This window comes from Gorilla gorilla, chromosome 1, assembly GCF_029281585.2.
Source record: "Gorilla gorilla gorilla isolate KB3781 chromosome 1, NHGRI_mGorGor1-v2.1_pri, whole genome shotgun sequence".
Classification (NCBI taxonomy): Eukaryota; Metazoa; Chordata; class Mammalia; order Primates; family Hominidae; genus Gorilla; species Gorilla gorilla.
In genome coordinates, this window is record NC_073224.2 from 127,491,274 (window position 1) to 127,509,011 (window position 17,738).

Below are 17,738 nucleotides of genomic sequence, written 5' to 3' on the forward strand. Positions count from 1 at the left end.
ACCTTTCATTATATGGGTGGTCTTGGGAAAGTCAAATTAGCCCCACAAGGATATTGCAATGATTACATGAAATATGTGTCTGCTACAAAGTTGGTGTTCAACATGTGGGAGTTATGGTCATTATGAATGTACAGTGGCTCTTAAGTTTCCCTTTAAAAACATATTTCTACAGAAAAACATTAAATCTTACATATAAAGTTGAACCTTCTTTGGGGTTGTGCATAGCTTCAGGGTAGATTCATGACAAAGTTTCATGCCAGCTACAATTTTACTTAGGGAATTATTTTGGTAACTGATCTCTTTCACTCAATACTTCTGAAAGCCTACAATGTAAAAAGCTCTGTATAAATGGTAGGAAGAAGGGCATTCAGTGTTTTGCTTGCTGGATTAAAAAAACTTTAATGGCTTATTGTTGCTTACAGAATTAAATCAATATCGCTTAGTGTGGCATAGAGGATTCACATTACAAGATTCTGATCATGAAAGTCATGCCCATATAGATACCTTGTACTGTATATAGCAACTATCCATGTACTACTCTTGCAGTGGTTCAGTATTCTATCCATGGTGCTCTGGTTGTAGTCAGTTATGAGGCATGCCATAAATAATTTGATAAAATAATAGTTAAAATTCTGAAGGTGTTAAATATACACTGCTTTAATATAGTATCATAGACTCAATAGTATTCTTATTACAGCATTACAGTCTTTTCCATTTAAAATGGTTTCTTGGCTAGAAAATAATACTCAGAGTAACAATTAGCATGATGAGAATTGGGCACATGCAGGCAAGTCCTGCAAATATGTCTTGGGCTGGTGATGAACTGTGCTGAGAATTGCTCTTCTGGCTACGTTGGCCACAATGTTCTCTGAATCATCACAAAACTTCACCCCTTTGTGCCACTGCTGAAGCTTTTCATCTGCTTGCAATGGTGTTTTCTTTTTTTTTTAATTTCTTCACTTCCTCATTTATCACGCTGCAAGATCCTTACTTAAATGTTACCTCCTCTATGAAGCCTTTTCCATCCCACAAAAAACTACCACTCCCTCTCTCTGATTGCTTTATCCCTCTCACTCATTCAACAAACATTTAAATGCTCAGAGTGGTCACACTGCCTGACAATTTGATTATGTGTCCATTATACCAGCAAGAGTGCAAGCATTTGTATACAAGGATCATTTCCTAATTATCTTTGCACTTCCAGAGCTTAGTACAGAGGTGAACACAGAGTAAGCATTCAATAAAAATTGACTAGTTTGCAAACGAAAAAAATGAAAAGAATAAAGAAAGAAGAATGTCATGGGATATGAAAATCATATATGGAAGGCTACAGATGAGACAGAGAAGAGGAAGAGAGAGAAGGAGAGGGAGAAGCAGAGAGTAGACTGCAAAGCTCAAAAAAGCACATGCCCTTAGGAGCTAAAGAGCAAATTGTTCCATTGTCCTGGCGGAAGTTGCCAACACCCATTGCCCAGTAGACACAGGCACCAGGGTCCTCTGACCTCAGTGCATTTTCCATTTGTTATCCAATCCTAATCTTTAGATTCCACCAGTAAAGCCATTAATTGCTTTTTAAATTCACTACGGAGTGAATATGAAAGTTCTTGATGCTTGCCAGAGGGAAAAACAAACAGAATCTATGGATTTGTAGGCAAACAAGCTGGTACATAGGTAGAAAAGCCCATGTACCTAGAGACCAAAAGTGCAGGGGGATCAAGATATAAGAGACAGATCTAGCCTACCTCTGTGTGCCCCAACCTCTGGCTCTGCCACCGTGTCCTGCGTGTTGGTGGGGAGTTAAAAGTCAGCACCATGAAGATCCTGGTCTTGGTCTTGCTTGCCTACATCTCTCGGGAGGTGTGGAAAGTTATATATTGGGATTTGGCCTAATTGTGGATTCCAGCCTTCAGGGAACATGACAAGCTAGGAAAGGGCAAAGGCCTTCCTCTGTAGGTCTCCTGGAACACCAATCAGGTTGACTCTTTTACTGTGAAAGGAACACCCACTGGGGACTAAGACTTTAAATGGATGGATGGTGTGTGAGTGTGTTGGGGGGGTTATGGGTGTGGGTGTTGGCTAAGAAGGAAGGATGCACAATCCTTACCCCAAACTTATAGAAGAGATTGGAAAGAAACGAGATATTTATTCTCTGGAAACAATATATAAACACAATACCCCAAAAATATGATATGGTCTATTCCACACCGGGAATTCTGGAGTGACAGCAGTGGTTAGAATGTGCTAAAATCTGAGAGCATTGCTTATAGAGGGCTTTTCTTGAGTAGAGTACTGGAGAGATTTAAACACTGCAGGTCAGGTCATTGAAGAGATTGCTTTCATGGGGCCAAGACTCATTCCGTTTCTATTTTTGTTTGTTTACCCTATTCTCTGCAGGATCATTCTGAGGAAAGGCAAGTCTATCCACCAGAGAATGGAGGAGCAGGGTGTACTGGAGACGTTTCTGAGGGACCACCCAAAGGCTGATCCAATTGCCAAGTATTATTTCAATAATGATGCTGTTGCTTACGAGCCCATCACCAACTACCTGCATGTGAGTGATGGGGCAGGGAGTGTCCATAACCCTTGTATAACCACCATTCTTAGATACTCACTTATACTGCTCATTAGCTGTAATTTTTGACTAGTTACTAAACCAAAGTCTCACCCTTTCTATGGAAAGAATCAGAATAAGTTATGAGTTGGTACCATCTAAGAGTATAGTAATTCCTTTTCTTTCCTCCTTTCCTCTCGTTGCTGGCCCATCCTGCTAAAGCCTCATTTACATGATTAAGAGATTCATGGTGGGAATGTTCAAGTCAACTGAGAGATCCAAAGGAAGTCCTGGCAATGAGTTGCAGGGGAAAGAAGGAAAATACATGTGAGGCTGTCAGGCAAAAGCTCCAGTGGCTCAGATACTGCATCTCTCCCTCTTTGGAAAGATGCAAAGTCCCCGGAGCAAATGTCTGAATATTCTCAAGCCCACCAAGTCTCATCAGGGCATCTTGACATTCTGCTGTCCTGTGGACTGTCCTTAGTGAGATGTTATGTTGCATGTCTGAGCTGGAAGCCACGTTAGGGATCTTCTATTTCAACTCCCACATTTTATAGGTGAAGAAACTAGAGGTAGGTAAGTGACATGACTGGCCCAAGTTAACTTAGAGCTTAAACTACCTTCCAGTGAAAAGCTCTTCTTTCTCTCCATGCTATCTCTTTTCCAGCTGCCTAGCACCCTCTGCTAGTGTGTGACCAGAAGGGAGGAAAATGATGGTAGAAGTATCTAACATTGAAAGGGAAGGGGAGAAGAGTGTGATGGTGGTGGTGGTGGTGTGTGTGTGTGTGTGTGTGTGTGTGTCTGGACACCAGGAAAAAAGAAAAAGTGATTGTTTCCCCAATTCTGGGTACTCCAGTGTAGCATGATAAATCCGTGAAGATATCAGCTTATTGTAAAAGTAGAAAACACTTTGGAAGAGGATATTGTCTTGCCATACTAAGTCTTAGCTGGCCAAAGGCTTGCAATTAGGGACAAAAAGTAGAATCTTGAAAGGAACTAACTCCAGATGGGAAGGAAAACTTGTGGGATAAGCCTCTCATTCCCCCAAGAAAATGATTTGGGCAGAGGGTGGCTTCCTGTGGGTTAACTCTTTGTCCGTTCTTAAGACAAGGCTTGGTTACTTAATGAAGGTGATAAATCTTTCTTTTGCAGTCTTTCTACTTTGGGGAGATCAGCACTGGGACACCACCCCAAAATTTCCTAGTCCTCTTTGATACGGGTTCCTCCAATCTGTAGCTGCCCTCCATCTACTGCCAGAGCCAAGCCTGCTGTGAGTATGTCACTACCACCCTCCACACCATGAGGGGAGCAGATAGAGGGGTGGAGCTGAGATTTGAGTGCAGGTGAATCATTCTAAGTCCAGAGTTCTTTGTCCATCACGTATCCTCCTTCTGTTTGGAACATTTAGAAATTGCTCTCAGTCTATCACTTCAGCACCACTTTTCAGAAGTGCTGACTTTTTTGGAGACAGACAGCAGAAACAGACTAAGGCTTCCTTTCCTTCCCCCGAGCTCCCTCCTGTGGCCCAGTGTTTCTGGTAAGTCTGAGGCAATCTTTCTCTCAGGGAATGGTCAGCTGGAAGGAATTTGGGCAAAGTGTGTCATAGACTTTTCTAGGACTAGCACAGTTTGTCTACAAGAAAAGATCTAGGGTGATGCCCTATCCCAGCCTTGGTCTGATGAGCCCAATCCATCAAGGATAAGTAGCCTTCACGTGTTTTGGAAAACTGCAAATGAAATTAATATTCCATTCTGTCTTTCTATAACCAATCACAACAGGTTCAATCCCAGCCTGTCCTCCACCTTCAGAAACAATGGACAAACCTATGAACTATCCTATGGGAGTGGCAGCCTGAGTGTGTTCCTGGGCTATGACACTGTGACTGTAAGTAATGTTTTCATAGCCTCTGAGGGTCTGTGGTTTGGCTCCCATTTTCTAGAGTCTTACACTATTAGAGAAACCCATGCTTACTAATTAGGTCCAAGCTTCCCAGAAGCTGAGTGTTGGAAGGAACACAAAGACTAATTCAGCCTTCATCCCAGGACATAAATCGCTTCCACAGCAGTCCTGACTTCAGGAAGCCTTTATGTTGTGCTAAAGTTGTTGTGTCTTCTTGCAACTTTGCTGTGTGGTCCTAACTCTGCCCTCTGGAAACACACAGATAAGTCTACTGCCTCTTCGCATATTTGAAGACAAGCCTTTTTACTATTTTCTTATTTCTTTAGTTCAAACACCTACAATTCCTCTAATCATTCTTGCACATAGATTGTTCAGTATGAAACCATTCAATTCTTTCACTGTTCATGGAAGTGGAAACTATAACTCCAGAAAAAAACTTCTTCCACTTCTCCAACATCCACACTCTTTTTTCCGAGACACACTTGATTAGAAAGTTTGCTCTTTCACCCTCCACTCCCACCCCTGTGGTTGGGTTCTGCATGAAAGAAGCTGATGTTCTCTCCCCAGGAGGGTTTCTGGATTCCATACCCTGTGCACATTAGTCTGGGAAGCCATGCAATTTGTGCACCTGAATTGTCAAGCCATACTGTCTGCTTGCCATAGGTTCATAACATCGTTGTCAATAACCAGGAGTTTGGCCTGAGTGAGAATGAGCCCAGCGACCCCTTCTACTATCCAGACTTTGACGGGATCCTGGGAATGGCCTACCCAAACATGGCAGTGGGGAATTCCCCTACAGTAATGCAGGGGATGCTGCAGCAGGGCCAGCTTACTCAGCCTGACTTCAGCTTCTACTTCACCTGGTGAGAACCTTCGTCCTGTGAAGGGCTCAGAAAATGAGGGTCCACGGGGATTCTAGGCAACCCAAGATCAGATGGGGTCCAGGTTATAGGGTGTTCTGACACAATGAGTATAACTTGCTATATAAAATTCATGTATTTCAGAAAATTTGGGAAAAATCTTATTTTAAATACACTTTAAGAATTTTAAATTAGGCCAGGCGTGGTGGCTCACACCTGTAATCCCAGCACTTTGGGAGGCCGAGGCAGGCGGATCACAAAGTCAGGAGATCGAGACCATCCTGGCTAACATGGTGAAACCCCATCTCTACTAAAAATACAAAAAAATTTAGCCGGTCTTGGTAGTGGGCACCTGTAGTTCCTGCTACTCGGGAGGATGAGGCAGGAGAATGGCGTGAACCTGGGAGGCGGAGCTTGCAGTGAGCCGAGATCACGCCACTGCAGTCCAGGCTGGGCGACACAGTGAGACTCCATCTCAAAAAAAAAAAAAAAAAGAATTTTAAATTATATTAGCTATAAGCCACAAGATGACCTTTCATAAAATTGAGTAACAGTCCCTCAGTGTTTATTTAGGAAATCTGGAGACTGCTGTATTAGCACTAAAGAACAAGCCACATGAGCATTACTAGTAAAGAGAACTATAATGGAGGAATAATCATAATACTATGTCTGGCTTTATAAAGTGTTCTCCTAGCAATTACTTCAAATGACATCTCAAAAATCCTCATATTAGCCCCATCTTGCCAGGGAGCAAATGGAGGCTCAAACAGCTTGTCAGAATTGATCAAGGTCACTCACAGTAGGTGTGAAGCCAAGACTCAAACTCAAATATCTTGATCACAAATCCAGTACTTTTCTTGCTCCACTTGGCACTGTACTTTTGTGCCAAACTTTATCCCGTGTTCCTTCTTTCCCAAACACATGATCCTCAAAGTACCTGAAGTTCACGTGTCTTTCTTCTACGACTGGCCAGCATAAGGAGCACAAAAGGCCAAAGTCCTTCCAGTATTGTCTAGTTAATGACCTGACCATGATGGGAGCATGCCTCTCAGAGTGGCTCGCGGGCTCTCTCAGGCCCCGTTCTAGTTGTCCCTAAAACTGTTTCCTATTGTTCTCACTTCCTCCCAGGGAGGGTTTCTCTGGGATGCTTTTCTAGTTTGTTTTTGGGTGCCTGGTTTCCACTTCCGTCTTCTTTATGGGCATCGTGTCTAGTAGTTTGGTGTTACTCTCAGAAGTCTCCTCCTGTGCCTCAGCAGGCTGAGTCTGAGAGCAGCTCAGAGGACAGCGTCCCCTCATCTGCAGCACCCCTGTGTCTGAGGGAGTGCAGGAAGGAGAGAGGAGAGAGAACTGCCTCACCGACTGTGTGTGGGCACTCACGTTCTTGTACATCTCTTCCTAGCCAGCCAACCCGCCAGTATGGTGGAGAGCTCATCCTTGGAGGTGTGGACCCCCAACTTTATTCTGGTCAGATCATCTGGACCCCTGTTAGCCCGGAACTGTACTGGCAGATTGCCATCGAGGAGTAAGTAGAGAGGGCACTTCCTGTGGATTGTGGACACTCACAGGGTGTTCCTCCAGCTTAACAACATTTCCTGTTCCGCCACGTCACACAGGTTTCTTAAATAGAATCACCAGCCACCAGGCTGAGGTGGTCCTGGAGCTCAGTAGACTCTGGTGTCTAGCTCTGGTCTGAACTTTTTGAACTGGGTACTGAGTCTCAGCATGCTGGCAGGTTGGTCATTCCTAGGCACTGTGAATCTGTTTCTATTCTTGGAAGCTTGATGACTTCCATCAGCATAATCTTTATTCCTTCTATCATTAGTGAAAGTAATAGCTGTCATTGATGTTTGATATGTGCCAGGTGCTATGCTAAGTATTTGATTTATTTATTTATTTGAGACAGGGTCTCACTCTGTTGCCCAGGCTGGAGTGCAGTAGTGTGATCTCGGCTCATTGCAACCTCTGCCTCCGGGGTTCAAACGATTCCCCTGCCTCAGCCTCCCGAGTAGCTGGGATTACAGGCGCCCACCCCCACACCCAGCTAATTTTTTGTACTTTTAGTAGAGACAGGCTTTCACCAGGTTGGCCAGGCTGGTCTCAAACTCCTGACCTCAAATGATCCACCCACCTTGGCCTCCCAAAGTACTGGGATTACAGGAGTGAGCCACCGTGCCCGGCCTAAGTACTTTAAATATATTATTGCATATAATTTCCACAAGAGCACTATAAGGAGGTCAGCAATATGTTTCATTCTATCGATAAAGAAATCAAGGCTCAGAGGGCTAAGTAACTTGTCCAAAGTCACATTTTATAAGGCCAAAATTTGAGCACAAGCTTATTTGATCCATGTTGGGATCAGTTAAGCTTGTGCTCAAATCAGTTATTTCTACACCTGAGAATTCTCTATCACATGCCAGTTAAAGACAAAACTCCTTTGATCTGTATTTAAGACCATACAGAATCTCGGCTCCACCTATCAATATAGCCTCTCAGTGCTTCCAGATATTAAGCACAGACTTCAACAAGTCCTTGTACCTGGCCATGATTTTCTTGCTTTTGTTCTTTTAATCATGCCACCTGGAGTGCTTACTTGACTTGTAGGCATTCCTCAAAGCCCAGATTAATTAGTATCTTCACCTAAAAATCCTCCCAGGGGCCCAGAGCACAGTGATTTCTTTCTCTTTTGATCCTATAATGCTTACCTGTGCTGCTGTCACAATTAACATGTCCTAGTCACTGGGTAAGGCACTGGAGAAACAGCCCAACCTACAAGAGCAGAAAGAGGTAAGAGCTTGGCAGATTATTTGTGCATGGAATGGAGGTGGCTTTTCATATAGCCCAATTCTACTCGTCCTTTATCACTTCCTCAGAAAAATCCTTGTTCTGGCTTCCCAAAAAAGATCAAGTCCCCTTTTCTCTGGCACATTGTAATGTGCACCTATCAGGGCTGCAATGAGACATCATTTGTGTGTTTTTGTTAAATATCTGGGCTCTCCACTAGACTGTGGTGTATGTCTTGTTTACCATTGTATCTCCAAGTGCCTTGCATGATACCTGGCTCATAGACAGATCTCAACACATCTATGTGGGATGAAGAGGAAGGGTAGAGCAGTAGAAAAAAGCAAGACAAGGAATCAGAGACTGCATCATGTAAGAGTCTATGTACCACATTACGGGGTTTATCAGCTACTGCCTTACAGTGTTAGTCATGGCTTGATCAATTGTGTTGTTCCATCTCTATTAGAATAAGCTCCTTAAAGCAGTAAGCACTAATTACCCACTCCTTGTATCACCATAAATCCTGAAAGAGTGTCTTCCACATAGTAGGTGCTCAAAATGCTGCTATTTACTGATTACAAGCCCTGACTGTGTTTGGCACTATGTGCTGGACCCCATATAGGTAGGTGAAAGAAGATAAGACACAGGCTCTGTCTTCCTAGAGCTTTCAGTCAGAGCTGGAGTGAGCACTAGATCAAGACTGAGGATGCGAGTCCAATAATGACAAATGGACAGAAGCATTTCATGGGCAGATGTGTAATAGGAGTGGCTTGGCTGCCTGGAAGAAGAAGAACATCAGAGCTGCTGGGTTGGGGGACAAGGGATGACATGGCTCATGTTTTTGGTAGAGGCACTTGATTCTCTTTGTCCTGATGTCCCCCTCAGATTTGCCATCGGTAACCAGGCCACTGGCTTGTGCTCTGAGTGTTGCCAGGCCATTGTGGATACCGGGACCTTCCTGCTGGCCGTTCCCCAGCAGTACATGGGCTCCTTCCTGCAGGCAACAGGAGTCCAGCAGGCTCAGAATGGTGATGTGAGTACCAGAAGCCAAGGGCTTTTCTGCACACCCAGGCAGACTCAACACAAGCGCCTGAGTGCAAGGAGTTCACAACAGAGAGGAGGAAGGGTTGGATGGGACCTGAGGCTTTGGCAGGAAAGATGGGTGGGGACACAGCATGGCATTTCTGTCATGAACCTTCAACGCAAGGAAGGGGAAGGGGAGGGAGTAACACCATCTCTACTCAGACTGGTTGAGTATGGGGTGAATGGTTGTCAGGAGGTGCTGTGAATCCACTGTGTGTCCTAGGGGCAAATTTCAGCTTTCTGGCCACTATCACTTGACTGCTCTGAAATATTAGAGTCAACACATTTTTCCATTCCTTTTGGTTTCTTTCTCCCATAGGAATACATCTTTGGATTTCACTCTGAGTAGCCTCCTCTCCCCACACCTGCCCGCTTTGTACTCATATCTGTTGTTTGCTTCTCCCTGCATGCAAGAATCTATTCCCAGACTAAATCTTGATTTCTCAGGTTGTGTGTGTGTGTGTGTGTGTGCACATGTGTACATGTGCATGCATACATGTGTGCACATGCTATGGTGAGTACATGGACATGTGCACACAAATGTGGATATGAGTGTGTGGGAGAGTATGCTTCCACAAGTGTGTGCCCCATGCCTTTTCTCTGTAATTTTCACTTTCCAAGGCTAGAGACTCTGTTCTAGAATAAGCTCCTTATTTATGACCATATCAATACAACCAAAATCCAAAAGCTGAGATGTATTTAAGGAGAGGACTCAAGAAAGCAAGAGGGCCTGGTCAGAGTTATTCCTGGGAAGGCCAGGCCTTCCATGCTCTGAAACAGCCTTTACTGGAAGGTGGAGGGGAAAGTCTTACAGGGAACTCACGGGAACAAAGTGGGCCTTGGGCCTTTTACCTGGGCTTCTAGTCCCCTGGAGCGCCTCAGCTTTGCCTCTTCCCCCTCTCAGTTTGTGGTCGACTGCAGCTACATACAGAGCATGCCCACCATCACCTTCATCATCGGCGGGGCCCAGTTTCCTCTGCCTCCCTCTGCCTATGTCTTCAATGTACATATTCACTCCTGGCTTCCAGGGTACTGGGATTTGGTGGGCCCAAACAGGTGTTCCATGTCCCAGCTCACATCTGGGCACCTATGATGTGAGCGGGGCACCAGGGACCAGGCTGAGACTGAACAAGAATTCAGGGCCCCCTACAGGTGTCACGTAATATAAGGTGGGGAGTCCCTGTGGGGAAAGGTCTCTACAGTACAGCTAGTTATATCTTCATTGTCCTTTGTCTCTTCAGAACAATGGCTACTGCAGGCTTTGAACTGAGGCCACCTGCCTGCCCTCCCGCAGTGGGCAGCCCCTCTGGATTCTGGGGGATGTCTTCCTCAAGGAATATTGCTCTGTCTATGACATGGCCAACAACAGGGTGGGCTTTGCCTTCTCTGCCTAGACTAGCCAGCGACTGCTGTCTCCACCCCTCTCTGCAGGACTCTGGGATTGTTCTGATGTTTCTGTGGGTCCATGGCAGCATTTTTAATGATCCTGACTCCCTCTGCTCACTAGAGTCTTACTTTCTGCAACTAATAAATTGGAAAACTCCAAACACCTTTGATGTTCATTCCCAGATGTCTTTTTTGGTGTGTTCTGCTTTTTGTGGCTTATTCTAAGTTGAAACTTAGCAACAGTAACTACAGGGGATCAGTTAGTTAATCAATGGGAGAGAAAAATAAGGAGGCAATCTCTGCCTGAGTATGGAACTCCAGCATAGGCATTAATGACACAGTGATATCTCCTTGGGAAGCTCTGGTTGGAGGTTATCACCCACTTACCTCTCTCTCCCCCAGTATTGTTTTTGACTGTCCTTAGAAAGAACGTGTACCAGAGCAATGGCTGACTCAAGAACAATATAAGGGATGAGGGAAGCAACAACCTTAGACAGCATTTCAGACAGGTGTTTTGCAGGCCAAATATAATCAGAAAACTTTTTTTTTTGAGGGCAGCAGCACAATTTTAATGAATTTGCAGATTAATGGGCATTATCATAGTCCTCATTACTCCCTACTGGTACTCAGGCTACCTCACACGTTCACTTTGCCTGCCTGAATCTGAAAGCATTTGAGTTTAAAGTCCCCAGTTTTATTTTACATTGGAAGGAGCCTGAGGCATGGAGAGGTGATCATACAGTTGGTGTTCAAGTCAGATTCAGATTCAATGTAATAATTTTTTAAAGTTATATTTCTATGTAATAAAGTCCACTATGCCATGGGGTCATGGAAAATATAAATGAGGCATGGTTTTGGTCCCTAGGAATTTTTAATCTGGAATACCTTACTTTTGAGCATTTCCCTGTTTGAAGTGAGCTCAGTGGTTAAACTTGCATTACACAGTCAGTAATCAAAAATCATTTGAAGTGAGGTCGTCTAATTTAGAAGGTTGCCTCAGGGAATTAAAAACTGTCATTGCCTTGGGATCTCAAAAAGGTTTCAATAGTGGAGATATCACATTAATTCCAGTATAATTAGAAAAACGTATCTGGATAAAAACATGCAAAACATTCTCTACTCACCCATGTATGGGGTAGGGGGCAACAGTGTTGAATGTCAGTGTCCATTTTCTTACATAGTTTTATTGGTCCTCTCTACTGACAAGTAATAGAGCTGGTCTTATTGAACTAAGTAATGTCTGCATTGGGTCATTTCTTTTTTCTTCAGTGTTGTGTTTATCTTATGGAAGAAATAGATTCTTTTCATCAAAGGGAAGGGCTATGCAGGTCAGCCCCAATGCGCCTCCATCCTCCTCCCCTGCCCTGTCAGTCACTGTTCTTGCCTCAGCATCACCTCTGTTTATGCTCTGACTTTTGACCTCAAGCGTTGAGAGCAAAGATCTTGAGTTAGAGATATAATTTCTTTTTTTTTTTTTTTGACATGGGTCACTTACTTTAATAACAATACATATAACATGTTATCACCATGGAATGTAAATTCAGATTAGACAAGAGAAGTTCACAAGTGTAATAGCTTTCTGTATATTATATAAAAGTTTGGGTATACTGTCTGGCCAAACCAGCTTGCTCATAAGTCATTTATCAAATCCGTTATAGGTAATCTGTTCAGTTCAATGTTTACAATTCTTATTGAAAAAATAAGCAACACACACATTTAAAAAGTGTTCATTTACCTTTGCGTGAGTGCTTAAAATACATATTTCTGTTTCAAGATGACATTTAAAAATTATTCTAATATATCAGCAGCAAAAATATAATTTGCAATTACAAAAACTAAACTAGAATCCTTTATTCTCATGTTTACAATTGTGATTCTTTAATAAATACTACTATTATGCAGCTCTATTGTTTAAGCTTTCTGGATTTGGCTTAAACACATGCACATATATTGTCAATTGTGGGAAGCTTTACAAGTTATATTCCATGCACTTTTTGGACAGAGTTCTAACAGAGCCAGCCAGTCCACAGAACAGGCAGACAAAAGTTGAATTAACTGGGGCAAATAGGACTCTTATACAACATCCAAAATATGTGAGATTCTGAAGCAAACTGGGAGTACCTTCAGGATTGGTCTGTTATTTTCTTTAGAACTAAGTTCATCTTAAAAATTTAAGAAGGTGGACATTTCAACACCATCAAGTGCATTTAGGTGACATGTTTAAGTTAACTTGACTTCCTTGAATGACCTAGTTAGTAAACTAGTCACTAGTAATTCGGTCACCAGGCAAATCAAGCCTGCAAGAAAGGAAGCCAATATTCAAAATGCCATGCTACCATCTAAACCCATACAAATTAGTTTATTTCCAGCAATAATAGGTAACTTCAATAATGAGACGTCTAACTAAAGCAAGCTCCTCCAACAAGACTAAGACAGCATCTCTTCTTCTAAGGCTTAGGTTTTGCCTAGAATTCCCGATACATGAAGTAGCCCATACCAACAGTCATTGCTCCTACAACAAAGCCTTGGGTTGCCACACGCATGTGGATCAGATGAATGGGCATTTTAGTATTTCCCTTGCTCTTCAGTTTGTATAATCCATATGCAACAATTGCTGCAAAACCTGCTGCTCCAACAGGTACGAATGGTGCCTCTTTAGTTTTTCGAGTAAGTTTGGATCCCTGATCTTCCTCATATGAAGGAAGGGAAACACCTGTGTCTGTTAACATAGTGATTGCTTGAAGAATCTCCCTAGAGCAAGAAAACCTTTCACCCACCAACCGGCTTCTGATCCCTGCACGCGCACCCAGTCCTCCCAGTTTCTCCCCACCCCTAGAGATATAATTTCCAGAAAGTTCTCAACACAGTTACTGAGAGATAATCATATTCAAGTTACTACAAGTCATCTGAGGTTTTTCAGCAGGTACCAGTCTGCTAGAACAATTACGGTATTTGCAAAGCCAGAGTTAGAAAATTCTATCTGCTCCCGTTTTCTAGAAAATAACAACCAATGGCCAGGCACGATGTCTCACGCCTGTAATCCCAGCACTCTGGGAGGCCGAGGCGGGTGGATCACAAGGTCAGGAGATCGAGACCATCCTGGCTAACACGGTGAAACCCTGTCTCTACTAAAAATACAAAAAATTAGCTAGGCGTGGTGGCGGGCGCCTGTAGTCCCAGCTACTCGGGAGGCTGAGGCAGGAGAATGGCGTGAATCCGGGAGGTGGAGGTTGCAGTGAGCCGAGATCGTGCCACTGCACTCCAGCCACAACAGAGCGAGACTCCGTCAAAAAAAAAAAAAAAAAAAAAAGAAAAAGAAAAAAAGAAAGAGAATAACAACCAACAAAAGCTCCCCCATAGCTTAAGATCTGTTCCACTTTGCTTATCGTTTGTGGGGTGGGGACAAGACTTATTAATATGTGAGTGTTCCCCACCTTCCTTTAACACCCTTCTGTCTTCATTGTACTAAATAAAGACCTTGGCTGTCCAATTCCTATATTTTTGTGAAAGAGAATTGGGGGACTGCCAAAAACCAACAGATATTGGTGAGAATGTGGAGAAAAGGGAACACTTATACACTGTTGGTGGGAAAGTAAATTAGTACAACCACTATAGAAAACAATAGGAGATTTCTCAAATAACTGAAAATAGAACTACCCTTTGATCCAGTAATCCCACTCCCAGGTACCTACCCAAAAGAAAAGAAATCATTATATCAAAAGGACACCTGCATTCACATGTTTATTGCGGTACAATTCACAACAGCAAAGTCATGGAATCAGTCTAAGTGTTCATCAACAGATGATTGGATTAAAAAATGTGGTATACATATTTAATGTAATACCACACAGCCAAAAAAAGAATGAAATGTGTTTTGCAGCAACATGGATGGAATCAATGGGAGAGAAAAATAAGGAGGCAGTCTCTGCCTGAGTATGGAATTGCAGCGTAGACATTTACGACACCGTAGTCCTTATCAGAGGCTATTATCACAAGTGAAATGACTCAGAAACAGAAAGTCAAACACCAAATGTTCTCCCTTGTAAAAAGGAGCTAAACATATGGAGTGGAATAGTAGACAATGGAGACTACAAAAGGTGGGAGGGTGGAAGAGGGATGATGGATGAAATACTGCCTATTGGGTGCAATGTGCACTATTCAGGTGATGGGTACACTAAAAGCCCATACTTCACCATTACACGGTATATCCACGTAACACACCTCCATCTGTATCCCTAAATCCATAAAAATAAAAACAATAAAAATAAAAAACAAAAAGAGAAAGAAAACACATGGATAGCTAATGACAGTTTCAGTTTCCAACACAAAAAAGACAACTTTAAAAACATGAAAAAAATTTGTGGACTGGGTTGAGAGAGAGGGGAAGGTCTGCAGAAGTAGAAGGAAAGATGAGAGAATTAGACAGAAAGAGCTGGAAAATAACAGGGACGTGAAAAGGCATAGAAACTATGAAGGGTGGATGTGAAGACAGGGATTTGGGCTTTATTGGGGGAAATGTCCCAGCCCAACATCTCTGGAGGAGAATGTAGAATGGCAATTTTGAAAAATGTTGCCAATGCTTACATAGTAGAGCCTTTTAAATATTCTTTAAGAGATGTAAATAAGCATTGGAATTCCTATTTCATTGCTATTTGTGCAGGTGTAATGTGCTTGTTAAAAAATTTTAATTTTTAATTTTTGTGGGTATATAGTAGGTGTATATATTTATGGGCTACATGAGATATTTTGATACAGGCATGCTATGCATAAAAATCACATCAGGGTAAATCAGGTATCCATCACCTCATGAATTTGTCCTTTGTGTTTCAAACAATCCAATTATACTCTTTTAGTTATTTTTAAATGAGCAACTGAATTTTTAAAAATATAGTCACCCTGTTGTGCTAGCAAATATTAGATCTTATTTATTCTTTCTACCTATTTTTTTTTAACTCATTAATCATCCTTCTTTTCCCTCCCTCCTGACTACCCTTCCCAGCCTCTGGTAACCATCCTTCTATTACTCTATCTCCGTGAGTCCAATTGTTTTAATCTTTAGCTCCCACAAGTAAGTGAGAACATGCAATGTTTGTCTTTCTGTGCCTGGATTATTTCACTTAACATAATGACTGCCAGTTTCATTCATTTTGTTGCAAATGATGGGATCTCATTGATTTTTTATGGATGAATAGTAGTCCATTGTGTATATGCACCACGTTTTGTTTATCCATTTGTCTGTGAATGGACACTTAAGTTGCTTCCACATCTTGGCTATTGTGAATAGTGCTGCAATAAACATGAGAGTGCAGATATCTTTTTGATATGCTGATTTCCTTTCTTTTAGGTATATACCTAGAAGTGGGATTGCTGGATCATATGGTAGCTCTATTTTTAGTTTTTTGAGGAACCTCCAAACTGTTTTCCATAGTGATTGTACTAATTTACATCCCCGCCAACAGTGTATAAGGGTTCTCTTTTCTCCACATCCTTGCTGGCATTTGTTATTGCCTATTTTTTTAAATAAAAGCCATTTTTTAATTAGGGTGAGAAGATATCTCATTGTAGTTTTAATTTACATTTCTCTGATGATTAATGATGTGAACACCTTTCCATACCTATTTGCTAGTTGTAGGTCTTCTTTTGAGAGATGTCTGTTCAGATCTTTTGCCCATTTTTAATCAGATTATTAGGTTTTTCCTATAGAATTGTTTGACCTTCTTATATATTCTGGTTATTAATTCCTTGTCAGATGGGTGGTTTGCAAATATTTCTCCCATTTTGTGGGTAGTGTCTTCACTTTGTTGTTTCCTTTGCAGTGCAGAAGCTTTTTAACTTGATGTAATCCCATTTGTTCATTTTTGCTTTGGTTGCCTGTGCTTGTGGGTTATTGCTCAAGAAGTCTCTGCCCAGTCCAATGTCCAGTAGAGTTTCCCCAATGTTTTCTTTTAGTAGTTTCATAGTTTGAGGTTTTGGATTTAAGTCTTTAATCTATTTTGATTTGATTTTTGTATACGGCGAGAGATAGGTATCTTGTTTCATTCTTCTGCATATAGGCAATCTAGTTTTCCCAGCATCTTTGTCAAAAATGAGTTCACTGTAGATGTATGATTTATTTCTGGGTTCTCTATTCTGTTCCACTGTTCTATGTGTCTGTTTTTACACCAGTACCATGCTGTTTTGGTTACAATAGCTCTGTTGTATAATTTGAAGACAGGTAATGTGGTTTTTCCATTTTTGTTCTTTTTCCTTAGGATAGCTTTGGCTATTCTGGGTCTTTTGTGGTTCTATATACATTTTGAAATTTTTAAAAAATTTCTGTGAAGCATGTCATTGGTAATTTGATAGAGATTGCATTGAATCTATAGATTGTTTGAGAACTATGGACATTTTAACAATATTGATTCTTCCAATTCATGGATGACATGGAATATCTTTCTATTTTTTGGTGTTCTCTTCAATTTCTTTCATCAGGGTTTTATAGTTTTCATTGAATAGATATTTCACTTCTTCGGTTTAGTTAATTCCTAGGTATTTAATTTTATTTGTGGCTATTGTAAACGGGATTACTTCTTTGATTTCTTTTCCAGATTGTTCACTGTTGGCATATAGAAATGCTACTAATTTTTGTACATTGATTTTGTATCCTGCAACTTTACTGAATTTGTTTACAGTTCTAATAGTTTTTGTGTGTGGAGTATTTGGGTTTTTCCAAATATAAGATTGTATCATCTGCAAACAAGGATAATTTGACATTTTGCTTTCCAGTTTGGATGCACTTTATTTCTTTCTCTTGTCTGATTGCTCTAGCTAGGACTTCCAGTACTACATAGAGTAACAGTGGTAAAAGTGGGTATATCTGTCTTATACCAGATATCAGAGGAAAGCCTTTCAGTTTTTCCCCATTCTGTATGATACTAGCTCTGGGTCTGTCATGTATGGCTTTTATTATGTTGAAATGTGTTCTTTCTATCCCCAGTTTTTTAAGGGTTTTTATAATGAAGGGACGTTGAATTTCATCAAATGCTTTTTCAACATCGGTTGAAATGATCACATGATTTTTGTGCTTCATTCTGTTGATATGATGTATCACACTGATTGAGCCATTCTTGCATCCCTGGGATAAATCCCAGGTGGTCACTATGAATGAATTTTTAATGTGTTGTTGAATTCAGTTTGCCAGT

The 17,738-nt window shown here is 41.7% G+C and overlaps 1 protein-coding gene and 1 pseudogene across 1 annotated transcript; one reads left to right on the forward strand and one right to left on the reverse strand.

Moving 5' to 3' along the window:
• PGBP (pepsinogen B, pseudogene) lies at nucleotides 1,713–10,565 on the forward strand (annotated as a pseudogene).
• LOC101152317 (HIG1 domain family member 1A, mitochondrial-like) lies at nucleotides 12,149–13,308 on the reverse strand. The gene has a single exon (XM_063705938.1). The coding sequence runs from the start codon at nucleotides 13,284–13,286 to the stop codon at nucleotides 13,023–13,025; it is 264 nt and encodes an 87-aa protein (XP_063562008.1). The 5' UTR covers nucleotides 13,287–13,308; the 3' UTR covers nucleotides 12,149–13,022.
• Nucleotides 13,309–17,738: the final 4,430 nt, after the last annotated feature.